We start from the raw sequence: 26,788 nt of genomic DNA, 5'->3' as shown, positions 1-26,788 counted from the left end.
CTTTTTGTAAATACATTTTCTCTTTGTCTTCTGTTTTAACAATAAAGCTAAAACAAATGGTGCTTACAAGTTATACTGAGGAAAATATATTTAGAATTCAATAACTTTGTCTTAAGTGTTTTTGTTTGATTAAGCATAGTTATTTGTTAACTTTTTTTATAAAGAGTATTTTAAAAAAAGACCAACGTGGGCTGACGTGTGACGAGATTTGTACGAAGGTTGAGATGCTACATCACCAATCCACGAAGTCAAATAGATACGATACCTGGTATCGGGATGAAGGTTTTCAATTCTGTACGAGGTAGTTGATGCACTCAACTGCATGTTGTTTATTATTTCTCTTCCTCCTGGCCCTAGTACTCTAAGTGTGTAATGCGTAACGTCTTTATGGGGCTTAAGCCAAGTCATAGCTAGAATATTCGGTGTTGCTTGTATGGCGTTAAACTTTTTCGGCCTAGGGACGTGTGTGTCCATGTACAGAGTGGTCGGCTCACTAACAACATCATGATTCACTGCATACAACTTTAAACGGTACCGACGACCAGGTTTTAGGTTGGCAATTTCCAATTTGTCATCATTTTGTGATGGAGCTGGTAAATACTCAATCACTTCGTTACTTCCTTCTGTTATTAAAAGTAACAATTTGTAGAAGAAAATGCAGCCAAAATCAGTTAACTTACCTTCGTAATATTCCAGCTTATAACCCGTAATTGCGTCGTTAGGTGCATCCCATGCAACAACTATAGACTTGAGTGAAGACTTTATTGCTCTAAAATTTCCTGGAGTTTCTAGATCTGGAAAAATGTTGAGTAATCAGACAGATAGTTACGTAAGGTATAATAAAATAAATATCTTCAAACCTGTAGTTATAATTTGATCTTTAACAACTTTTATCCAGTTTCCTGCTACATACCCCTCTACATAAACTCTATATTTAACTCCAGAATCTAGCTCATTTAACCGAAAACTCCTTGTTTCGGAGTTCAAAGTCCATAGTAATGGCTTTTTCTAAAGAAACGTGGAAAGTTTTGATTAACAAGACGAAAGTATTTTAATTATAACTGTTTTAGACAAATCTGACTTGACAGCTTTGAAAAAATTACTTAACCAAATATTTTTTGACAAAAAAAAAATATTTCAAATGTTATTTGTTAATTATCTTTTTAGATTTAGAACATTTAAAAGTAAAAGTCTAGCGCTTTAATATAAGTGTTCTCAGTTTAATTTTTGGTTAACAATTACAAGTAGATTAATTAAATTAATTAGAGCTTATAATTGGAAAACTGTAACAAACAAACATTTGTATTATCAATCGGCTCAGCAACGACTCTAAATTTTTGATAATCAAGACCATTCAACTCGTCCCATTTGATAGTTGCCGCTGTGCTATGTGTTGTAGCTCCATTTTCATAATTAGTTTCTACTGGCGTAGTATTTATGTTTGAATTTTCAGCGTCTAATAATAACAGTACAAAAATTAGACACTTTTAAACCACTGAGTATGTCTCTTTTAATTACTTAAATTAGATATTGTTCTTATTTTTATGGTATTGTAACATGTAAGAAAACTTTGAGTTAGATATTAAATACGAGTAAATTTATTTGAAAATAAAGTATAGTTATCAAATATAAACACTAAGCTAAGTTAAAAAAAAACCACCAGGTCTAAAGTCGAGAAGCCATATTATTTTTAAAGGAAATACAGCTAGGATTATAAACAAAGCTCAACTTTTAGTTTAGTTTTTATCAGAAATACTTTAATGTTATGATACAGTTAGATAAATAAAACATATAAAAAAACGGTTAATCAATTAGCTGTAACTACACATTATAACAACAATTGTTTTTTTACGGACATACTTTATTAGGCTAACGATTTTAACAAAAACTCAGTAAACTCTCTGCACTTTTAAGTAAAATTTAAAATTTCAAGTTATTTCTTTTAAAACTTAAAAAAAACTATTTTTACCTGTATGGAAAAGAGCTTGTTGAACTTTACTGTTTTCTTCACCACGGTTTGAATATATTTGTACAATATAGTCCGTATCTGGCTGTAAGGAGTTAATAAAAACAGACTTATCTGTTCTGGGTACATTGACCTCTGAAACTAATTCGTTGCTACTTCGTTTTAAAATCTTCACGCTGCATATTAATAAGTCTTTATCGAACTTTAAAAAATAATTGTTTAGATTAAAAAGAAGTCGAATATTTGAAAACATATACTTAGTTACAGCAAAAATTTCTTAAGTTTGAATATAATATTTACCTACATTCAAAAGTAAATTTACTAAAAAGTAATATGCATTACTTACTTGTACAAATCAATTTTGTCTGGTGATGGAGCCCAGCGGATGACACTTTTTGTGCTTCCTCTTGACTCAACCTGCACGTTGTAAGGAGGCCGTAGTTGAGATGGACTAGGTGTTGGCTCAATTGCTTCATACACTTCCTCATAATTAGATGTAGTAAAGCGAATTATGACTGGTGTACCCGGAGTTGTGAACTGACTGTAGTAGAAAGAAGTTGCTTAAACTTCACCGTAAAACAATTAATTAATTAATTAATTAAATTTCTAACACAAGTTGGAATAGTTTATATATTAAGAATAAGTTGGAATTTTTTTTATTTTAAGTGTTATACTATTAAGTAAAAAAAAAAAGGCTTAGCTTTATTGTCTTTAAGTAAAAGAGAATAGTTTTATATTAATTAAAACCTCATAAAATCCATTAAATGTTTAACTTTGGCTTTTTTTATAACAAACTAAGTTAAGTTATTCAAAGATTATTTGAAAAAAATATAAAACGCTTTTTCATATACAAAAATATTTTTTTTAAAATACAATTTTTACTTTTAACTTTGAATATAAAACATTATAGTAAATTTGTTTCCTTGGATCTGATATTATGAAACGAAAAGAACTAAATCACTACAAAAAATATTCATTATCTATAAACTGTGATATGACGTCTTCATAAGTTGGTAAAAGTTCTACTTGATACTCAGTATTTGGAGATAAATCAGTGAATACGTGAAAGTTTTTGCTACTTGAAATTTCTTCAGTTTTTGTTTTGCGAGACTTAGTTGGCCTATGTTTTTGTAATAGTCTAAATTTTAATAGTTTTTAAATAATTTAAAATGTATTACAAATACTTTAAAGAACAACTAAAATCTAATGTTTTTACAATTACTTTCTTTTATTGTTTAGTACTTTGTGTATACTTTTGAAGGTTAACAACTACACCAGTTTGACGAAAAAAAATTATCAAAAATCTATTCAAAAAAAAATATTAATTAAAAAGACTTTATATTTAGAAAACTATTAGTAAAACTTAGTTCTTGTTTTTTAGTTACAGAAAATAAAACGCGTTTGTCTCGAAGTTAACAATAATAACTTAAATTCTGGCTAAAGTTAAGCTTATACCACTTTATCTAAAACTTAAAAAGCATTTTAGAAATTTTACTTTATCTTTTAGTGTTTTATATGTTAGATAGGATTAGTTTCAGTATAACTTTTCATTATGTTGTTTTACATTTATAATATACGCTATAATTTTTAAATCGATATACTATTTATATTTATAACCACCTGTATTTTAGAATATATCCGTTGATACTTTCGTCAGGCTTGTCCCAGGTTAGCATGACTGACCCGTCTGCGTCATTTCTAATAGCAACATTTTTTGCTTTAGAGACTTTTGTCATAAAACGCACTCTTCCAATCTTTTGATAAGTAAAGTCAAGTTATTAAAATTACCAAATAATTTTTAATCAACATTTTATCATTGCTAACATTTTATAACTATTTGTCTCCATTAAACTGTTTTTTTTTTTTCGAAATTTATATAACTGTTTTAAGGTATACGATTTATAAAAAGTTGTTACTTAAAATTGATTACTAGAGTAGTTAAAAATAAATTTAGATAATAATGATATTTGTATAATAAATGAAAAGTTAATAAATTCTTAATTATTACGTAAAAAGCCAGGTTTATTAAATATTAAAAAAGTTATATAAACCCACCTCATCTCCTGTAAGTGCATTTCTAACTACAGTCGTATAAGTCGAAGCTGGTTTTAGACCAGGTAAATATCCTCGGGTTGAGTGACCGGGATAGTTCATTGGACTTTCATATATTTCATTGCTTTCATCGTAAACAGTTACGACCCAACCTTTAGATTTAAAATGTTTAAATACATCTTTCACGTAAAAAAATTAACTTTTTATTGTTTATCAGCTAAAACTATACAACAGGAAATAAATATTCTCCTCAAATTCTTAAAAGATTAAAATTGTCATTTGTTTTTCGATTTAGTCTAACTGTGGACTTTTTATAACATTGTTAAATGAGCCATCTCTTATATTAATATCAAAGTTAATTCAGAAGAAAATGATTTACTTAAATATTTTATTCATATTGTATTTCATTTTAGAATATTCAGGTTGGTCTTAAAATATTATAAATTTTAGTTTGTTCTCCAATAATTAAATAAGAAGTTTAGAATAAATAGGACTTTAAATGTAATTAGTTTAAGTTTTTGTATTTCGTAAACGCTTATTATAAATGTTGCCAGTCTAAAGACAGTCAGCAAAGTAAGGTCGTAGCTAAAATTATATTGACAGCATACAAAACTTCAACTTTTGTTACAAATAGTATTTTAAAGTTAAAAAACAGTGATTTTTATACCTCCTGTTATGTCTTCACTCGAAACGAGAACATAAGCATCTGTATCAGTGACATCAACTACTCTCACTAGGTGGTCATCTATTGATGTGTCTGTATGACATGAACTTGTTTACTACAGTTTGATATGTACTTTTACATAGTTCTAAGTTACAGTAATTAGTGAGTATGTAGTTTACAGTATTGCCACTCGTTTTTTCAGAAGTTTTTCCAGGTTTTCTAAATTTATTCTGGGTGTTTAAAGTACACATTTTTTGGTCTATTTTTAGTTTAAAGTTAAGTTTAAGGTAAGAAACTGTGTTAAATAGTATAACAACATTAAAAAGATACTGTAAAGCTACTTTAAATATGCTTCTAAATTAAAAAAATTTTTGATGATGACAACTTTTTTTTATTTATATGATAGATTTTTTGAGTCAAATCGAAATTTTTCTACTGAACATGTGAAGATTGTTAAAATTCCAGGTTTTTCCAGGTTTCCAAGTAAAGTGGCAACCCTGAGTTTAGTTAACATCAGTTTTTTTTCAAATATACTAGAACTAAAACTAAACAATAATACATAAACTAAAATTACGGTTTTAGTCAGTTTCAGTTGTTGTTTAAAAAGTAATCATTTTCTAAACATCGAAGTTTTATACTATTACTACTTGTTTATTGTATGTTAAACAAAAATTGAAATTTTAAAATAGTTGTTTTTTATTTTCTCTAAATTAACCTGATAGGCGCAAATATACGGAATACTCATTTGTTAAAGACTCTACAACTCTACCGTCCCTAAGTCGCCCTCTTGACATCATTTTCAAAATTAATTTATCGTCTTTGTTTTTGAATGGAATAAGTAAACTCGTTACTTCTTTAGGTAAAACTTTTGTTGTAAAATGTTCATTTGAACTCTAAATTTTTTTTTATGATTAATACTACTTTAAGCGTACTTTAAAAAATTTATGAACAAATAAATACATTAAACTAGTTCAATAAACATTTAGTGTTTGTATATTTCGATATGATTTTATTTAAGATTAAGTGTTTATAGCACTAAAATATTTAAGTGTCTAAATTTGTTATACAAACCAGTTTATAGTCGACTTGGGTGTGAGTAACTTCTTTAACAGGATGCTTCCATTTAATTCTGACCTTATGATCAGCGGTTGGCGTGAATTTTAGATCAACCGGTCCTGGCATCTATTTTTAGCAAAGCAAAATAAGTAGCTTTTTCTAACTTTAAAACTAAAACAAAAAATGATTTTTTTACAAAAAAAAAGTCTTTAGATATTTTATTAACTAAAAGCTTTTTTAACAAAAACTTTGGTTAAAAAAAGTGTTTTGGAAAACTTTGAAATTTATCAAAATTACTTTCTAAAATACAAACCCTGGCAATAAATGTTGCTGTTGCAGGAATCGATTCGATTTCGTCCAGAACAGAAATTATTTTAATGCGATACTCAAGTCCGGGTATGAGATCAGGAAGCACTGCTGAAATTTCATCACCATCAACTTGCACAACCTTTTTTTAATTTAGTTAATTCTACAAAAAAGTTCAACGTTTACAAAAAAACTGAAACTTCAAACAAACTTTTGTCGTTTCAAAACCATCTTGGCTTGGCGTGTAGCTTATAATGTAAGTGTCAACTTCATCTGAAGGAACCCATGAAATTTCGTTGTATAAAGGTGCTTTTGGTATGTTTATGTATCCTACTTTACTAACTAAATTTATTTTTTCTGTAGTTGTAACTAGTTTTGCTGTAGTTGTAACAACTTTTCGTGTTGAAGAAATAGATGTTTGTTTAGTTGTCATTGGTGAATTTTTCTCAGTTGCTTTAGAAGTTACTAAATCTCTATTGTTGTTCAAAGGATTTTGTTCAGTTGTTGGGGCTAATTCTACTTCTGATGACCCGGTATCAAGCTGTTCAATTACTTATATAAGTTTTCTAGGTATATAACAAAAGTCTAATTCCATAGTTTTAAACTACTACAAAAACTTAAAGAATAAAAAATCGTAAACTTTGTTTCCTGCAAGCTAAGTATATTTTAACGATACTTTGTTACTACTGATTGTCTGTATTTTTATCTAAAACTTTAAAGATACAGAAACTTTTATATAAATGTACTTGTTATAAATTAAAGGTTTATTTTAAATAAAGTAAACTTCAAAATTTATAAATATATTTCATACTAATAGTAACTATGTAAAAATGTTATAGGTCTATTGTTTTTTTTCTAAACACTAAATTTAAAACCATGATTAAATAATACCTTACATAAACTTTTAAAACTATACCGTTTTAAATGTGAAGTCATGGATTAGTACTTCAGTTTGAGTACTTTTTGGAATAAAGTTTAGTCTACCTCTGTAACTTGTATCCGGAGTTAGATAATTTAAAGTGTACTCTTCATACTCTGGACGCATGATGATTTTCTATACAAGTAAAAATTAATGTAAGTTTGTATATCTAGCAGTGACAAAAAAACACTTACCTCAAACTCTGTATTGCCGTTATCTTCTCTGTATTCTAAGACTATTTGTTTGAAAACATTTGAGTTCGGAACTTCCCATGAAAACTCCGCAGTGTTTTTTCCAGTTAGTTGGTTAAAGTTTCTGACATCTTGAACTCTTGAATCGACAACAACCTTTTTTTATTTTTTTAGTAAAAATTGTTATAAAAGAGTTTTAAAAAGTTAGCTATAAGCTATTTTTAAAAATATCTTTTGTGAACGTAACTATTTAATCTATGTTTTACTTCTACAAATAACGATAAAATAAAAGTTTCGGTAGTTATTTTTATACTTTAAAACCTGAGGTGTGATAAAGCTAGTCTCAAGTGTAGGTGTCTGTCGATTTTCCTTAACTCCAACCACGTTTATAAAATACCTTGTTTGAGGAGACAGCGCTTCTAAAACAACCCGACTTCCTGGTTCTACTCTTTGTTTTACCTTAAATTTTATACATTTATTATTATATTTCAAATAAGTTAAAAGTAATTAATTTTATTATGTTGAAATTTTATTAAATATTTAAAAGTTGTCAACTCTCTTAAAACTGATGCAATAATTATAATATGTCAAATAAGTAAATAAAATACATTACTTTTAACCTATACAAGTTACTAATTTTAAATTGCAAAGAAAACTTAAAAACATTTATTTTTTGTTTTTAACGTAACATTAATATCTTTACACATTATGCAATAAAATTTATCAACTAATTTGAAAGTTATAGATTTTTTCACTAACTTTTTTTTTGAAAATTCTAGTAAAAATATTAAAAGTATGTAACCTGAATATTTTTATTTTGCATCTTTAGATATATGCTATTATTGCCTTAAAATCTAAAATTATACATGAAACTTTTATTTTTATTTTTAGTTAGTTGAAAAATTTTTGGCTTCTTTATGTACACATACGTCTATTTTAGATTAGTTCTAAAAGTTTTATCTAAGTATTTCTAGCAAATTTAACAAAGTAAAAATTTCTACTGACCGGTCTTTCATTTTGAGATCCCCATAAAACCTCATAAAAATCTAAGTGTTGATCGTCAGAGATAGTAAAAGAAGCTCTATTTGAAGACACGAAATCAAAAAGAATTTCTTCAACTCGTTTTAGAGGAGTCGGAGGAGTTGGCTGTCGATATTTTAAAATTTTAAAACAGACAGATTTTTTACAAATTACATTTTTTTATAATACAGGTATTGTAAATAACTTCGTTATTTAATTTGTTGGTAAAACTTCCTAACTAGATATATATTTTAGTGTACATACATTTAAATCTTTTCATTTGGACTTGTACATTTAATGAACGTAAAGAGAAACAAAATGTTAGAATATTGTTCTTAAAAAAGTAATCAATATTTAGTTTCAATTTGTTTAGTATAAACCTTAAAGGTATTTTTAGCTTCAAGAAAAATATAAATTAACAAATTTTCTATTTTTGATTTAATATAAAATTTTCTAAATACCAATTAAAAACTAATTGTAATATTTTTAATCAAAACTTAATACTTGTTTTTATTATTATAGTTTCTATTCTAACAAATTTAGTTTAGTATAGTTTCACTTTATTTAAACCAACATTGAAAAATTTCACTATGCAGACTAAAAAATTATTGAAAATAACGTAATCTCATTATACATTGATGCCGTTTTTTTTGTTAACACACTATATCTTGTTGTTAGAAAATACAACTACAACTATATGTATTTGAAAAATATTTTAAAAGGGTAAACAATACTGCGATAAGGCTTTTACAGTGCTAATTTCTAGATATATCTATAACAGCTTATGTATTTAATTTATTGTAATTTGTTAACAAATTACGTAGTTTTTCTCTAGCAGGAGTACTTTTTTAAATTTAATTTGTTTGGCCAAAGGTTTTTTTTTTACTTACATTTTTAAGAATAAAAACAAATGATCATTATGCAAGATTAAAAAATGGTTTAAAAACTAATTTGTTATTAACACTTTTATACCTAAGAATACTAAAAATGTATAACACAAACAATAAGTTGGTAATCGTTGTTTAAACTTTTTTAACTTAAATTATTAAGTATAATTTAATTATACTAAAGTAAAACTGTTAGAAGTTTAAAGAAATAAATTAAACAAAAGTATCAAAGTAACTAAAAACTACCTCTTCATTTTCAGGTCTTGTATTAAAGTATGTTGTTAGCCAGTTAGAATCACCACCGACTCCAGATGACTTAACTGCTATTTGATACTTAATGTCTGGAAACAAACCTTCTATTCTTACTCTTCTAAATGGAGCAAGTCCATTTTCTCCATGTACTTTGATTAGCTAGATTTATTTTGAAGCTTATTAACTATAAGTAATAGTTGAGTAAAGAATACAAATAAATACGTACGGTGTAAAAATATTTTGTACTTGCCAACTTAAAATAATGATAAAACTAATCATTTATAAGTTACTTGTAAACTTTAGCTCTAAGATTGAAAAAAATCAATTTTACTTTTGGATGCCATGGCTGGCCAACTTGTTGGTACAACACGACATAACTTTTTACATTTTCGCTTGAACCATCCCACGAAGCAAAAACTGAATTCGAAGTTGGAGAAAGCTCCACAAACTTAAGAGGAGCTTTCGGCGGAGGTATCATCTAAATTAATAATAAAACATGCAAAACTTGTTTACAAGTTCTTAAAATTATTGTAATTAGTAGTTTAGTAAAACTCTATATTCAAAGAAAATACTAACTGATTGACTAGGTGTATAAAATGTATACTCATCGCTAGTGTATGTTCCATGCTTGTTGGTAATAACTAGATAGGTTGTATATTCTGATGAAGGCTCTAAGTTTTCAACGCTTATTTTAGATGCATCTGCGTCAACTTCAATTTCCTAAAACAAAAGAAGCTAGTTTTCAAAAACACGAGTAAGCGTTATTTTTCATGCGTTTAGGAGTTATATTACCTTTAGAGTTTCTAAGCCATTATTGTAAAGAAATAAAGTTATTGAACTTGGTTCAGTAACATTTGAATCCCAATAAATAGTAAATTTTTCCTGCTCATCTTCTACGTTTGTTATTAAGTACTTGTAGGTTTTTGTCTGTAAAAAATTAAGGGTTACAAAAGACATTTTTTCAAAATTAAATTATACAACCTGTTCTGAAAGAGGCTTAGTTTTTATAGTAGTGATCGTTGGTATAGTATTTCCAATTTCACCAAAGCCTTGGACTTTAACGATGTATGTACTGTCTGGGGTTAGATCGTTTACTACTATTTGTTGGTTTTCTACAGTAAAGTCTTCTTTGTTGACAACATATCTCTGGTAATTATTAAAAAAAATAGTTAACGTCAGTATATAAGTGTTTAAACTGTTTTAATTAAGTTTTCATACCTTTTAAACACATATAAAATGATAATAAATATACTTTAAAAAAAATTAAAAGTCTGTAAAAGTTTCTATGAAATCATATCGTCTTAAAGAACTTCCTAATATACATAATATAACACCGAATTTTTTTTTAAGTGTAAACATATTCACATTAGCTGTTTCATTATTTGAAACGCAATAAAAAGTATATAAACTTTTGGTAGCTCATCATGATCACTTTGCACTTCTATAAGATAGTATGTCATTTCGTCGCTTGGTCTGGAAAAGTTTATTGTTACAGAATCTTCCTCTGCATCAATTTTCACAATTGGTTTTTTCAATGTCTACAAAAAATGTTAACAGCTTAATTCAATTAAATTAAATGTTTTTTTCTATATAACACTGAACAAAAGAATAGTGCAATGAAAAACTGTAGTATAAACTATTTTTTATTCCAAACATTACTGGGTTTAGATTTAAGACAATCAACGAAGGCATCGGCGAAAATCTACAGAGCCGAAGCCTGGACTTTCTTATGCCGTGAGACTAGCTCAAGTTAACAAAAAGTTTGATCATACCAATTCGATCATCAAACCACAAGCCTTCGGCAGACTGAGACCGGTTTCGTCCTTATTAGGACTCATGAGTCAGTCACAACCGAAAGACTTGCAGTCATCAATCTACAAAACAAGTTTAGTTTTAAGAATAGAATAGTGTATATACTTTAAGTGGTATATTTTTTTGAAGCAAAACTTTAAAATAAAACTATGAAAATTTGTTTTTGAAAACTAATTTAGTTTTTGAACAAGATAAAAACAAATGTGAAATAATGTTATGAAATCTTTACTGAAAAAATTACAAAATAGCATTATAACGTTTTTATTCACTACAATTGGTAAAGTTTTAAATGTAGCTTCTTCGAAATCAATAGTCCCATCGTTCAGTACAATGTCTACTTCTACTGTATATTCAGTTTCGGGTACAAGTTCATTGATAGATATGTCATTTGTGTCATCAAGTACATGTGTTTGTTTTACGGTTTCATCCTCTTTTATTCTCACAACAGCTTGTTTTACTGTAGTAGGTAGTGTCAGATGAATCACAGCGTCTTGTTGATTAGGAATTATCTTCTTAATAACAGGAACGAAGGCCACCTTAAAAATATCAATTACCTAAAAAGCTTTACAATTATTATTCTGTATTAAATAAGTTTAAAATCTAAATACTTGATTGTTATCAACTATATTATTTCACTTAGTTACAAATTGCTTTTTTAAATCAACTTTTAATATTTTTTAACAAGAATGTAATTATTTATACAAAAGTAAATAGCAAAAAAAATTGATTAACTTTTAAATTTAGGATAACTACAAATGAATTTCAAATGCAACGGTTATGAAGAAAAAAAAAGGTATAACATTACTTTTAATTTTTTTAACGAATTACAAATAAAACACACTCCAGACCTCTTCTGGGCTAGTCGTACGAACTCCAACCAACTTTGGAGTAGATCTTACACCGTTTGCGTCGACTCCTGTTATTTCTATACGATAATCTGTATCTGGACTCAAATTTTTTACAACTAAAGGTTTATCAGTAGAATGATCTTCAACCTATAAAAAAATGAGAAAATGTCAAAATTGTATTTTAGTTTGTCTAATTAATCTTTCAAACCTGTAAAATATTACCGTCTTGGTTAGCTACTCTTACTATAAATGACTGAAATTCTGGTGTAGTTTCATCTAAATGTACCACAACTTTGTTTTCTGACGGTGTCATTTCAGCTATAGTCGGTGCTGGAAGTTTTGCTGGACGTTTTCTTGTTGTGACCTGTTTTTTAGTTAATAAAATATACTTTTTTGATAAATCTTATTTAATAGTTTACATTTTTGTTGTAATCGTAACAAACTAACAGTAGTAGTAGCAGTAGTAGTAGTAGTAGTAGTAAGCTGTACTGTTGAACTACTTACTGTGTTATCTTTTACTGTTATACTTGTTTTCTTGTCAACAACATCACCATATATGTCTTCAACAGAAATGGTTATATCATAGTTGTCTGGATTAATATCAGAAAGTAAAATACCGTTCGGTAAATCTTCTCCGTATACTACGGTGTCCTTTAAAAGATCAAACTATTTAAAAAGTAAACTTTAAAAATCATCTATTACTGTCGGAGAAATATTAAGTAAGTATATTGTTTATATCTTTTTTTTTCTTATTAAGGCATCAAATAATTATCTAAACTATGTTTTAAAACACTATAAAACTATGTTTTTTCCGATAATCTAGTTATTAGTTATACAAAAATTATATTAACAAAAAAACAATTACTATAACCTTTTAAAGATAGATGAAAGTAAAGCTTGATATAAAACTTAAAAATTTACAGCATTGAAGCAATTAACTTTATGTGTATAAAAAAAATATTTTAAGATAATATCCGAAAAACTTTTAAAATAAAAGTTTATAAGATTTCATACAAAGGATATTTTTTAGTTCTTTAATTTCTTTTTAAAACTAAGCTTTATAAAAATAATACATTATAGTCTTTTGTTTAGTATGTTATAGCTAAAGATATAGCTAAAGATATAGGAGATAAATATTTGTAATGTAACATAAAAAAATATTTTTTTCATGATATATTTATGATACTTATACATAAAACATTTGTGTAATTTTGATATGATTTTTGTATTTTGATATTTTGATTTTAAATGTTTTCGTACAGTTATAGTACTACTATACTTTTGCAGCTGAAAACTTTTTAATCAAACTACGTCTTGGAAAACTGTTATACCACTAAGAAATTTCGTAATATACTATAGTATTTGAATATTATTCGAGTGAATAGATCTTTGCTTAATAAGAACAGATAATTTAATAAAGTTAGAGAAGTTTATTTTAAGCACTTCTATTATCTTTATAAGCCTTCATTATACTATCCATTCTCATTAGGCAATACAACTTTTCAGTTGAATTTGCTTTAAGGTAGTACGATAGTTGTTAAATTTTCCTCGGCGGTCTAAACTTTCTCAATCTTAGTGGTTTTAAATCTTTTTAAACTATACTGTATACAAAAACAAAACCATTATGTTGTAAAAAGTTATAGTAAAGCTAAAAGAAAAAGTATTAAATTTACATATAGATTTCTTGAAAAACGAAATTTTAAATATAGTTAAATTAACTTAATCAACAAAAAGCTAGCTAATAAAACTATATAACTTGTGAAGTTTCGTCTGTTTTAGACTGAAGTTTTACATAGACTTTTTCAATTTGATCTTCATCAACATCAGTAAAATCTATTTTTATGTCATTATTGCTTGAAGTAATTTCAAAACTCATACTGTCTAATGATGGTCGCTGGAAAAATTATTAGCTTCAAAATTTATTGTATGTAAATTTCTAATAATAGTTATTTGTGATTCATTTACGTAACTAAATAACTAATAAATTAGTAGTTATATTCTCTAATAGAATATTTTATATTTTTTACAAGAGATGTACATACTTTTTATACTGGTCAAATAAGCTCATATTAAAAAGAAGATTTACGGAGTAGGTACATTACAATGTTCATAAAAAGTAAAACTTAAAAAAAGGAGTTTAAAAAAACTTAAGCGAATGCTTAAAAAAAAGGTACTCTACTGTGAATCACTTAACAAAAAACCTAGGTTTTAATAAAAAGTACACAACAATGCAAGTTAAATTAATAAACCAATGATGTATAATAAGTAGTATCATTCCATGCAAAATATTAAAATGATTTTTTTTTTACTTTTTTTTAAAGAGTTTAAGTGAACAAAGTATTCATATCTTACATTGTATACGACAGTTTTTTGCCTTCTAGAAATAGATCCATCATATGCAACCATTACAAGATTAACTTTGTAGGTATAAGAAGGTTTAAGGTTGGGTATTTTCATTTCATTTTTGATATCTTCTTTATAAAACTCATAGAGCTAATTATTTTTTATAATTAGTTTTAATTATTTAACTTTACACAAAGTTTAAAAATGAATTTTATTAAACTAGCTGAAAAAATATATATAGTTTATATATAAATATAATTGGTATAATAGTTTTACAAAGAGCATTGTTAAAATAAGATTTTTTAACAGTTAGCTTATAAAAATTTATATGCTTTTTATAAATTATATTTTATTAAATTTTTTGTACAACGTAATATATCAAGCACAGTATAAAGCTATATTGATATGTTTTAGCTTTATTTTAAATTTAAATAAATATAAGATTTTTGTACTTATAATTAAATCTTAGTTTTTCAAAATATGATTCTAATAGTTAATTAGAAATTGTTTTTAGCTTTAACATACTTTGAATTTTTCATCACCAAAAGTTCTGACATTTATACTTATTTTATATATAAAATCAAGGACATCGATAGGAATTCTTATTGAGTTGTCGAGAAACTCAATATCCGCTTCGTCTAAAATTATTTTCATACTTGATTCGGTTGGTTTTGGCTCAGATGTCTAAAAAAAATTAATGAATTAAAAATATTAATAAGTTAAAAATCTCTGAAAGTTTAAAAAGTATTTAAAAGATTTTTAGTTTATAATTAAAAGATTTATGAAAAATTTATTAATCTTTATTTTTTCTAAAACTTTTTTTTTGTCAAAAAATTCACAGATTAAAGAAATTTAAAAAAATTATTTGTATGTAAAAAAAACATTCGAAAAATAATCTTTAAAATGACTAAAATTTTGTGAAAAACAAAAGTATAAATTAGGAAAGTTACTGCTATTATATTATTACATCTTTATATTTCATAAAATGTTAAATAAAATCATAAGTTTGTTGTTACAAAACTAATACTTGTTATTTAAAAACAATACATCATTAGTTTACCTCAGATGTATGGATAGCGACTGGGTACTTCTTATTGCTTTTAATACCATTGCTATCGATTACTTCCAACTCAATTTCGTGATCAAGGTCGTTTTCAGGCAGAGTAAACTCAATAATTTCATCCCCGATTACTTCAACTGAGTCCTTATGTTATACAGAAGTCATTATAGGATTAGAAAGTATTAGAATAGTTTTGTAATTAAACCTTTTAAGTCTACTTATGTACATTTCTATAAATAAAATTTGTTTTTCGAAAAAAAACCTTATAGTATAAGTGTCTAGCAAGAATAGCAACAGTTTTAAACAATTATAATAAAATCAAAAAAAAACTTTTTATAATAAAAAAATAAAATACAATTTTAAAAGTTTGAAGAAACGCAAAGAATCAAATTTATATCACTGAATTGAATACAAAAGATGTTAGTTTGATAGTGCTTCGGAATTTTGAACTAAATTATGGACATTAAATGGACTTATAAAGTTTTTTAATTAAATAATACACATAACTTTTTTTGTTGAAAATAAATTTTTTGTGTAAATTATTTTTAAGTTTATACAACACTAAAACCAGTAAAACTTGTAGTTTTTTAAAGCTTTAAAAAATAATTATTTTCAAGAAATTAAAAGCATCTAGCTAAAACAAACAATATGCATATGTTTTATATATCAAAGCACTTGGTCATTTTGCACTAACTTTTATTGTTCATTGCTTAAACATTTGAAGAAGCTTTTCAACTAAGACACTATTTCGCTAAAGTAAATATTTTTTTTTAACTAGTTACATATGTTTTCAAATTTTACCAAGTTTTTGCCGCTATCAGCTTCTAAAAGTTTAACAATGACGGTATCATCAGAATTCGGAACTTTGATTGACACAATATTGTTATTTTCTACTGATATTTCTGGTTTTATAACGATTTTTTCTGTAGATACAATTTCTGTTGCTACAGTAGCTACTTTCGTAGTTGTTTCTATATTCTGTAAAAGCCAGATATTTTTCATTCGAAAGAATTTAAATTAACAGTTTAAATTCGCTTATTTAATTAATGAATAAAAATAAAGTTTCAACGAACCACAACAGTTATAACTTTTTCTTCCTCAGATACAACTTTATCATTAATGTCTAAAAATTCAACTTTTACATCGTACACAGTTTCCCTTGGCTCATCAATTTCTATTGTAATCGCTTCTTCAATTTCATCTTTCGGTATAGTAGTTACCTGTAAATTTTTTGCTCATTGCGTATTTTTTAGTAAAGTTATAAAAACTTGGTTGTTTTAAATTAAAAATAATTGTGTTAAAATGTTTGTGTTTACAACAAGATGTTAAAATTATCACTTTGACAAAACTAAAACCGAGTTTAAAAAAAACTATTTTATATAAAACCCCATTAACTAACAAAAAGTTTTGTTTTGTATTATTATTCTCAAAATGCTAAGAAAGTCTAGTTTTATTTAAATTGAGGGACTTTAATTTTAAAGAACTGAACATATTTTTAATGAAAACTGTGGTAATTAAGGCATTAAAGAATTTACCTACTCTATTTTTAGGAGAAGGAGATTTTAAGAGGTTTTAAGCGATTTCAAGGAGTATTAGAATTTACACTTTATCAACCTATGTTTACACTTTTAATGGACAAAGACTTTAAAAAGTAATATTTGTACACTATTAGTTTAATTATCATAAATTATTAAATAACACCAACAATAAAAACAAAATAGTAGCATAAATAAATTAACCGAAGTCAATTCGCTACTAGTTATTTCAACCTACAGTAGCTATTATCACAAAAAATTGAAACATAAATGTAAATACTGGATGCTAAACATTTTTTTTGTTTAAGACTTGTTGCGTGGTTTTAGTACTTTAATACATTATGACTTGTTAATACATACTGTTGTGTATAAATTTGTTTGCCTTTTTAAAGATTATTGCACATCTATGTATTTGTTAATAGAGGCAAAGATATTTTAATTTTATAAAATCTCAAAAATTTATAACATCTTTGTTTTAACAAAACATTGAAAAATAAAATTTTATCAAAGAAATGATAGCACCTGACTGCATTTATATCACTTGATTAACATAGAATTTTATTATGTCGGATATTGTACTTAATTTATGTAAGTTTCGAATATGTAATCGTAAATGCACTTATAAATTACAAAGTTAAAAAAATGTTTAAAGTTATGACTATCAAAAAGAAATTTGTTAATTATTATGTTAAAATCATAGTTTATTCATTCCTTACTATATAGATTAAAATAAATTGTTTGGAGGTAGTCTGCCTTTCTTATAGTAGAGATTGGTCAGCTTCGAAAATTATAATCTACAGATAATAAAACTGGCATAAAAAAACCATATAGAAAACTGTCTCAACTCTTTTACAAAAACGAAAACTAACAGATGCAAGGATATTTTTTGTTAATTATATAAAAATTTTCAATGCTTATTCAAATAGAATCCCTTACTATTTAATAAAAGAGTAGTACTATTAACAACATTGAAACTCCACAAAAGAGCTACATACTTTCATTAATTAATTACTTTAATTAGCTACGTAAATATAAAATTTCATTTATTGTTAAAATATATAAGATCGATCGTTTCTTACTACTTTGCGATACTTAAACATTAGCGCTGAAACATTTTTAACTACTTCAAAACTTCAATAAATGATTAGCTAGTGGTATATACTAGAATAAAAAAATTAAAGTGAATTACCATATTAAAAAAAAATTTAAACACACAGCTGTTAACTTTTAATTAGCCTTAGATAAGCACTTTTAACTCGATAGTGCAGTTATTAAAGTTTTCAATATTTTTTACTTTTCTTTAAACAACTAAATAGTGTGACTTTTTTTAGCTGCAGAAAGAGTTTTTAAAAAAAAAAAATTTTTTTTAATATTTTGTAAGTTTTTTAACCTTTTGTATGGAAAAATTAGTTGATATCTTAAGTTAGGGCTTAGAAGCCTCTTATCACTCAAGGGCTTAATTCCTATATAAAGTTGCTCGCAGGCCGCACTATTTGTTTTATAGTTGTTTTAAATTGCAAATTAACACTAAAACTAGTTTAAAACTGTCAAAAACTAGCATTTTAAACTAATAAATATAAACCTAATTCTTGTGTTACAAATGTTTTGCCACTAATTCATATTTGTGTCAACATTTTTTCTGGTCATTACTATGCTCTGCAATATGCAGTGCATAGGTGGCATGTTTTAAGAAACTCTCGTCTAAACCTTTTTGTACCTTTTATTTGTAGGGCTAATGAAAAAATTAATAACCTTTAAAATTTTTCAAAAGTTTGTCAATATCATTTACGAAAAAACTTTGATTTCTTCTCTTGAGTTGGTAGGTGTTTTAGAACCTAACTTAACTTTATCTGTATCTTTAAAATATTAAAACAGAAACTTGTTGAGCATTTATTTAGAATTAAGCAAAAGTACATAAAGTTAATAAACTATAAAAACCTTTGGATTTTCTAAAGAGTCTGTAGGTTTGATGTATACTTTAACATTTTCAAACTTTTTCTTGTCTTCATCTGGAACTGTAACTATAATATTTTCATTTTCATTGAAAATTTTAAATGAAACATCCTCTTTTTTATTGCCATTAGGAATTTTTTGTTGTGTTTCACCATTATCTTCTACTATAGTCGAAATTGTCGTTAATTTAGGACTTGTTACTACAGGAACGTTATTAGACATAGTATTAGGTGACATTTCACTTGGAACAGGTTCTTGACCATTGTTTTCATTTAATCCACTAACTGTGGTTGATTTAGTTTTGGGAGTTGTTGTTTTTATTGAAACAGATACACGAGGCGTAGTTGTAAAGTATTTAGATTTTGAGTTGCTACTTTGAGTATTCTTTTCAACCTAATAAAGTTTTATTAAAATTATACATTAAACAATAAATCAATTCTGAGTATAAAAACTAGTTTAATAAAAATGTGTATTTAAACTACGTCTGACTTTATCTTCCTCTTCTTCAATAGTATCATGTAATTGAGTTTCGAAATCATATGATATCCAACGTTGTCCAGGAAAGTTTCTCGCAAGAACGGTAACATAGACATTATATTTTGTACCGGGTTTAAGATTTTCGAGTGTTACAAATCCACTATACCCTTTGCCATTCTTAATCGTCTATAAAAAACAAGATTTTTAACCATTTTAGATGCGTTTATTTTCACTCTAGCAGCTAAATTGTTAACAGTGAAGGAAGTTAAAATTAAGCTATGACACGTATTTGTTCGCATAACAGCCTAAGAAAAAAGAATGACACACAAATATGAAAATCAACAAAAATTTTATTTAGTTTCAACATAAATTCTTTGAAAATGTTATACACGTTTTAACTTAGAACAACTGAAAAATACTCAATATACAGTTTACTTTAAAACTTTAATATTTTACATATTTTTCTAAAACGACTACAAGTAGCATTTTTATCTTTTTAGATATAGTAGTGTACTATAAGACAAATACTACTTGAAATTTTATGTCATCTTCTTCTTTGTACTTTACAACAAACAGTTCAGCAGGAGTTTCACCTAACATATAAAAATAAAGAGTTGCAGATTGGTCTGTTGGAACAATTTTTACTTCATAAGACAACTGTTCATAATCCTTAGGTTTTACAACTGCTGCAGTTGTCGTCCGTACCTAAAAAAGTAGTTGATGACAATTTAAGAATATGATTAGTTTCAACAGTTCACTAGTGTGCAATATTTTTGGAATCACTAAACTTTAAGTATAGAAAAATTTTTAAAATGATCAACATCTTGTTTATAAATATATATTTAAGTCGAAGTTCAACACAATCATAGATACTACTCACAAAAATGTTATTCGAGTTTGTTAGACTACTGAAAATAATAAATTAAGTAATTAAGTAACTTTTAAATATTAGTAAATTCAACAATTTTTTTTAAATTTTTACTAACATATTTACTAAAAATTTTCTTGAACACTGTTTTAAAAAAGTATATTATCAGTTTTAAATAAATAATTCAAAAAATTAAATTATAGCAAATTTAATTGAAATAAGTAAATTCAAGTTTAAAGCTAAGCAACATAGTTCTTTTTATCTTAATAGTTTTGAGAAAACTAAGTTTTTTTTTTTAATTTTTGATAAGGTAAGTACTTGTTGATCATTTATTTTTTCGCATAAAAATTAAAATGTCCAGTAGATAAAAACTGTTTTCAACATACTGTCACGGTGTCTATTTCTTCTAAGGTCCGAATATTCATAGTCTGTCTTGTTTCGTCACCGGAATCATATAGCTTTGATAAAATAACTTGGTACTCTGTGTTAGGTTCCAAATAATCGATTCTTGCTTGGTTCGGAAAACTTCCATCGGGCTGCTTTTCCAAATGTATTTCCTAAACATATTTTGTTCTATCTACCAAAAACTCATGTTACTTATATCGAAATTTATTATATCTAGTTTAACTATAATATCTTATTTTCACTATATTATATTTTAAATCAAAATACAAATTATTTGATTTCAAGAAACTAGCAATTAAACTAAATTTTCACCGATTTTTATAAACAGTGACTGAATAGCATTTATTGAAACATATAACTAGTTATTTTATAATAAAAGTTTATCAATTTTTGTTGAGTTTGAATATATTTTTATTTTATATGTCTTTAGTATAAGTTCTTTTTTATAAGAGGTCTGTTATGAAATGTAATTTATATACTTCAGCTCTTTTTAAATACTATAATTTTTTTTTTTGAGTAAAGTTCTAATGATTAAAGTATTAGTTAAGGCTTTTTAATTTAATTGATACTATTAAAAATATTAAAAATTTAAAACATAAGTGTTTTAACGTGTAACTTTCTTAGAGATAAAATGTACACAGCTTCTTTAAAAACATACAAAATAAGGAATACTAGTTCTACTAATTTTAATAAAACTTATTTTGTAGAAATATTTCAGTTACAAAATGTGTATCTTTCTTATATATGCTACTTAAAGTTTAGAAATTATTTACAACTTAACACAAAATTTACTTTTACTACTTCCTGGTCTTCATTTAAAACTGCAACTTTGTATTTTGTCACATGCTCGTTTAGTCCTTCCCAATGAACTACAATTTCAGTTTCAGAAGGTTCTACTCCGGTTATGTGTGGAACTTCCGGCTAAAATTAAAATTTTGGTTTTATAGTTAATTACGTAACTTCGATTGTGTATATAAACATATTGTAAAAATTTGATGACTTTCTAAAATGCTCTGATTGTTTTAATATTACCCTTTTTACTCAAACTTAGTTTAAATAAAATTTAAAGCAAAACTAAACTTTACTGCATAGTCGATGTACAATGTTAATTTCCTTATCAATTAGAAGTTTAAGTAATATTAACCAGTTTTCTCACTTGTTTTCTAATAAATACACATATTACTTTAATTCAATTTATACTGCTTACTAGTATTTTATATCCGTTTAAATCACTTGATGAACTCTGAATATACATGCTAAAGTTTATATTAATATTTTCTATTATCACTTCTATTATTTTAGTACATTTAACTAAAATGTTGAGTTGTAAATACAAATTTTAGTATTACTAAATCAATTTATAAAAATAAAAAATTTAAACAGTACTCATTCTTTATTCAACTTTATAAACTTAATAGTTTAATAAAGAAAGAGTATTGTTTAAATTTGTTAAAATTATATATTCCAGTGAACTGGCTTCGCTAGGGTCTTTAATAGCAAATTAATTATTTTGAATAGTTAAAGTAACTTATATGTATTTCATAGTTAAACTAAACACTACGGAACAAAAAGCATGTCATAGCTTTAGATATTGAGAAAAAATAAGCTCATTATTAGAACTTGATTTGCTAAAGTTATAACTATATATAAATGCATATGATACTATTTATGATTAAAAAGTACTATTTAGATAATATTTAACAAGTACTTGTATCTCATTTAGGTAGTTAATTTTTAGAATTTAAACCATTTTTTTGATTATTTTTAACCAAATGTAGTAATATTTTAAGTTTTATATTACAAATTCGCCGGTTCTTTTACACAAAAAGGTAGACTACCAACTAACCTTATATTCAAAACAGACATATAGTCTAAATGCAGAACATATTGTTTATTGAACGACAAAAAAAAGGCGCTCAAAATATTTGGCCCTAGGACCTGGTGCACGAAAAAACCTTTTGGTTATCGAGTCGCACACCATTTGGATACTTCTCTGTCTGATGACCAGGACAGGTTAGTAAGTACAAATGTTTTAAATCCTAAGTGAATTAATAACCAGTAGTTTCATATAGAAATAATGTCCACTAACAGTCAAACCAACTAAGTTAAAATTAATAAACTAAAGATGAACTTGTTAGTTAGTTAATTACCATACATAAAATTAAACTACCACAGATGTTCTTGTGCTAAATTTTAAATTTTAAAAACTTGCCATTCTTAGAGCTTTTTGAGGTTAGTGCCTACTTTTATTAAATTTTTATTTTTTGTAGACAGTCTTATAATTTTATGTTTTTATCCCAAACTTTGTTTTTAAACCATAAAGTTCATTTATAGTTACTACCAACATAAACACTATACATAATTATACATGCTTTTTCTGCTTTTTTTCTAATGTGTGTTAATATTTTATAGACTCCGTAGATCTGTTCTTAAATTTATTTGAGAGCAGTGAAACGCCGTTAGTTTGAATAAAGTTTTAGCACAAGAACATCTGTGGTATTTATTCCGATAAGCTTAGCTTATCAGGATCTCCAGGATTTAACGCCTTTTAACGTTACATCTTAAAATTAAACTATAGCTTTAAGTAATTAGTATAAATATAGTTTTTCTCTCGAAATTGTTGTGTTATTAATAACCGAGTTAATTTATTTTAATTTTTGTAATTTCATGGGTAATGTTTACTAAAACAAAATTTACCATCATCTTTTAAAAATCACAAGTCAAAACTGAAATTCCAAACTACATTAATTAAAATAATCTAGCTTGTAATGTATGTGATTCTTTTGAACAAAGATTTGGTAAAAATTATGTTTGCTTACATTTTTTGTACTCTTAAACAATAAAAAATATTGATACTTTATTCTTGTTTTGCTAAGTAAACTTTAAATTTAAGAAAACAAAATAACCTTGAATTCAACTTCCTCTGTCGTAACTCTGTAAAGGACTGGTAATGATTCTCCTTCTTCAGATACTGCTATTAAACGAAAGGTATGTGTTTTTCCTGGTGATATTCCTTCGAAATTTACTCCTTCGGGAAATCTTCCGCTTTCTTCACGCTCAATATTAGTTGTCTACAGAAGTATTTTACGTGTTATTAAACAAATCTTGAATTCAAGTTTACCACTAAAATGTACGTACTTTTACGACATTGTCTTCTCCAACGTACTCGATAACGTAATATATTATGTCGTCTTCTGGAGTATTCCAAGTCAAGTAAATTGAGTTGGCCTTAGTTTGCGTTACTTCTAAATTCGTCGGAGAAGCAGGCTTAGGAATCTTTAAAAATAATATTATCGTTTTTAAAACATACAAATTTGCGACTATATAAACGTAAGAATTACGGGTTGTATTATTTTTCCAGTCTTGATGTTCAAAGTTTTCCAAGCACTTTCATCTGTTTCAAAAACCTCTTTGAATTTTATTGTATAATTTGTATCAGGTTGTAAGTCTTCAAATGTATGTTTTTGTGTGACATTTTCATTATTTGGATAAACTTCATCACGCTAAAAAAATGGTTTTATAAGCGTTTGATTTATTGTTGGTTTTAATAAAATAATTAAAACTTTATTAGACTTTTATGTTTAAATAATTTTTACTTTAAAGTTTATCGTAATATATAGAAACAAAACTATCAAAGTTATTAATGAATTCATTAAATTTATATCTTTCATTTAGTAAGATTTATTAAAACCATTGATAGTAGCTGTAATTAAATTGAAAAATATCTCACCTAAAGCTTTATATAAATAATAAGTTAGATGAAATTAATAAGTAGATTTTTTAAGAAGGTACAACTTAACTGTTTAACAGGTGGTAAAAAATAACTGTTTGTAATTAAAGTTTTGTTTTATAGAATTCCTTTTACTTATTGTAAGTTTTTATAAAAGGTCTGTAATTACTACCGCGTAAGATTTACTCTAAAAAGTCATTTGCGATACAGATTTGCTAGAAGAACGCCTTGGCGGGCTGCCGTATTTTTGAAAAGTTTTAATTAAAAACTACAAAAAGGTAAAAAAGTAATATAATGATAAATAATACTTTAATAAGCACTACTTTTTAGTTACAATTAAACTAAGAGCATATTCGTAAATATTTATTATGACAAAGTTTAATTTTGGTTGCTTTGCACAAGATATTTTCAAGCTAAAATTTACGTCGAAGGTCATATCTGTTACGCAAGCCGTAGTTTGCCGAATCTTGATTAAAGATTTCTAAAAGAAAGTTATTGCCAAGAAAAATGAAAAATCACTGTCTTATGTTTTTTTTGGATTTGGTTTTGAGAAATTAAATCTTCTTAAAAACAGTGTTACTGCAAGACGATGTATAAAACCAACTAGTATTATGACGTTGTAATTAAATTGAAAATACTAACTTACCTAAATAACTAAACTTAATATTCAGTTTGCCTACATATCACAGTAATCATAAATTCATTTACTTCATATCGTAGTTATAATAATTTAATTATTTATCTATATTCTGAAGCACTTCAAAATAAGCTAATAACTTGGCTCAATTTGAAAAACTTTAAAGAGCTTCAGATAAACGATTCAATGATTTTAAGTTTATTCCAAAACTAGAGTTTCACACCTGTATTACTACCAGTGCTCTTCAGAACTGGTAGTAATACCACTGCGTAACTCTAATTTGGAATAAAATTAAAACTACTGAATCGTATAATAATTATTTATGAAAAAAATTAGTTGTTCAAACCGAACTTGAAAGAGTAATTATAATAGTATGTACTTATTTAAAACGGTAACCAAATTTAAACATTAAATGTCTCTTATAATACTAAAGGCTCAAATAGTTTTTACCTTCATAAAGTAATTTAAATGCTAGCTCAGATTATTTAGTTTAATCTTAAACAATTAAAACTATTATAGTTACTATAAAGTGTATTCGTAACTAAAACTAGACAGCATTAAAAGACTGATGTTTATCATTTTTAACAAATTAACCAGTTTTTGTTCTTAAAGAAACTTGTCAGTTAAGTAAAAATTAAGGTATTAGAATTAGTTTTAAGCCTAAGGTATTCGTTGTATAAACAATTAAAACTAAATTTATGCAGATAAATACTAAACTAGTAAATAATGAAACTTAATTTTAAAAAACTTATTAGTAACTCCTAGAAATGATCTAAGATATTGCGAATTAGTTCAAATATTTTTTGAAAACTTCTTAAAAGCTAAAATGAAAAATTTACTACAGCTATGATATCATTGAACTATATACTTGTGTTAGATACTTTTCTAACTTTAATTATTTTAGGTCCTAAACGCACTTAGTAGAAAATTTATAGATTTAAAAAAACTTATTTTCAACATGATCAACTCACACGAACTACTTCGTCATTTTCGTTTAGCAGAATGATTACGTATTTTTCTACAATTCGGTTATTTGGTAAATCCCAATTTACTGTGGTGGTCGAGCTGCTTGAAATAATATCGTTCAAGACTGGGACGACCTGTGTTTAAATTTTTTCGATCGTTACAAAAAAAAAGTAAAAAATCATTTGTAAACAATTTTATTTGATTTACAATCAACTGTTTATAAATCATTTGTTCCTTAAAATTAAAAAGCAAACTACTTTGTTCTAAGTTTAATAATAATTATATGTAGCGATGTTAAAACCTTTGTTAAAGACATTGTTTGAAGTATACATGTATTTATTATATGTAAAAGTTTTGTTAATCTATAATTCTGTACATTTTGTATTTAAGATACTATGTCAAACTTTCAGTGTCACCAAGACTTAAGAAAAAACTTGCTTATCTAAGTATTTTTACCTTTGGTACTGTAATCTTAAAGGTTATTGTTTGAGAGGTGATGTTGTTTCCAACAGCAACTATGTCAATTTCATATACTTCTCCAGATTTTAGAGGCAAGTCAAGTTCATTACTACCCTCTGATGTTGTTACAACCTAAAGTACATACCACGATAAATTTCTTAATAAATCTTTTAAACCTTTAAGTTTTAAACTTAGTTATATGTTTGACTAATTATATTGTCTTTATAACCTTAAATTTATAATAAAAACTTAGTAAAAATAAACAGTTAGTCTAATACTTATTAGATTAGTTTACTTGTTAAGTTATCTAAACTTTAACGGACAGCTTATAAAATATAGAAAAATAAGTATACGAAAAATGATTGAGTTGTTAATACAAAGT

The 26,788-nt window shown here is 25.9% G+C and overlaps 1 protein-coding gene across 3 annotated transcripts in view; it reads right to left on the bottom strand.

The window, feature by feature from the left end:
* LOC145844251 (uncharacterized) overlaps positions 1 to 26,788 on the bottom strand; it is a 55,561-nt gene that overhangs the window by 7,204 nt on the left and 21,569 nt on the right. The window contains exons 30-73 of one of the 3 annotated variants that reach the window (XM_082951628.1): positions 26,404 to 26,538; positions 25,953 to 26,081; positions 23,956 to 24,117; positions 23,753 to 23,890; positions 23,521 to 23,685; positions 21,407 to 21,535; positions 20,596 to 20,766; positions 19,873 to 20,046; positions 19,354 to 19,527; positions 18,850 to 19,257; positions 16,450 to 16,596; positions 16,178 to 16,354; positions 15,377 to 15,520; positions 14,842 to 15,000; positions 14,326 to 14,466; positions 13,730 to 13,867; positions 12,421 to 12,624; positions 12,182 to 12,337; positions 11,974 to 12,120; positions 11,383 to 11,661; positions 10,723 to 10,851; positions 10,295 to 10,459; positions 10,106 to 10,240; positions 9,890 to 10,033; positions 9,645 to 9,791; positions 9,308 to 9,472; positions 8,160 to 8,300; positions 7,476 to 7,613; positions 7,158 to 7,310; positions 6,961 to 7,098; positions 6,256 to 6,585; positions 6,052 to 6,186; positions 5,754 to 5,864; positions 5,398 to 5,575; positions 4,686 to 4,775; positions 4,022 to 4,170; positions 3,587 to 3,720; positions 2,955 to 3,086; positions 2,313 to 2,507; positions 1,970 to 2,142; positions 1,299 to 1,456; positions 861 to 1,008; positions 681 to 794; positions 187 to 623 (exon numbers count right to left, since the gene is read on the bottom strand). In XM_082951628.1, coding sequence (XP_082807754.1) covers positions 187 to 623; positions 681 to 794; positions 861 to 1,008; positions 1,299 to 1,456; positions 1,970 to 2,142; positions 2,313 to 2,507; positions 2,955 to 3,086; positions 3,587 to 3,720; positions 4,022 to 4,170; positions 4,686 to 4,775; positions 5,398 to 5,575; positions 5,754 to 5,864; positions 6,052 to 6,186; positions 6,256 to 6,585; positions 6,961 to 7,098; positions 7,158 to 7,310; positions 7,476 to 7,613; positions 8,160 to 8,300; positions 9,308 to 9,472; positions 9,645 to 9,791; positions 9,890 to 10,033; positions 10,106 to 10,240; positions 10,295 to 10,459; positions 10,723 to 10,851; positions 11,383 to 11,661; positions 11,974 to 12,120; positions 12,182 to 12,337; positions 12,421 to 12,624; positions 13,730 to 13,867; positions 14,326 to 14,466; positions 14,842 to 15,000; positions 15,377 to 15,520; positions 16,178 to 16,354; positions 16,450 to 16,596; positions 18,850 to 19,257; positions 19,354 to 19,527; positions 19,873 to 20,046; positions 20,596 to 20,766; positions 21,407 to 21,535; positions 23,521 to 23,685; positions 23,753 to 23,890; positions 23,956 to 24,117; positions 25,953 to 26,081; positions 26,404 to 26,538 — 7,416 coding nt within the window. The remainder of the gene's footprint in view (positions 1 to 186; positions 624 to 680; positions 795 to 860; positions 1,009 to 1,298; positions 1,457 to 1,969; positions 2,143 to 2,312; positions 2,508 to 2,954; positions 3,087 to 3,586; positions 3,721 to 4,021; positions 4,171 to 4,685; positions 4,776 to 5,397; positions 5,576 to 5,753; positions 5,865 to 6,051; positions 6,187 to 6,255; positions 6,586 to 6,960; positions 7,099 to 7,157; positions 7,311 to 7,475; positions 7,614 to 8,159; positions 8,301 to 9,307; positions 9,473 to 9,644; positions 9,792 to 9,889; positions 10,034 to 10,105; positions 10,241 to 10,294; positions 10,460 to 10,722; positions 10,852 to 11,382; positions 11,662 to 11,973; positions 12,121 to 12,181; positions 12,338 to 12,420; positions 12,625 to 13,729; positions 13,868 to 14,325; positions 14,467 to 14,841; positions 15,001 to 15,376; positions 15,521 to 16,177; positions 16,355 to 16,449; positions 16,597 to 18,849; positions 19,258 to 19,353; positions 19,528 to 19,872; positions 20,047 to 20,595; positions 20,767 to 21,406; positions 21,536 to 23,520; positions 23,686 to 23,752; positions 23,891 to 23,955; positions 24,118 to 25,952; positions 26,082 to 26,403; positions 26,539 to 26,788) is intronic. The other 2 variants (XM_082951629.1, XM_082951630.1) reach the window with 2 other exon arrangements.

The sequence above is a fragment of the Thalia democratica genome, chromosome 9 (genome assembly GCF_965202585.1).
Source record: "Thalia democratica chromosome 9, ktThaDemo2.hap1.1, whole genome shotgun sequence".
Classification (NCBI taxonomy): Eukaryota; Metazoa; Chordata; class Thaliacea; order Salpida; family Salpidae; genus Thalia; species Thalia democratica.
The sequence above is the reverse complement of the archived record's forward strand: the minus strand, read 5'-3'. Positions and strand labels throughout refer to the sequence as shown.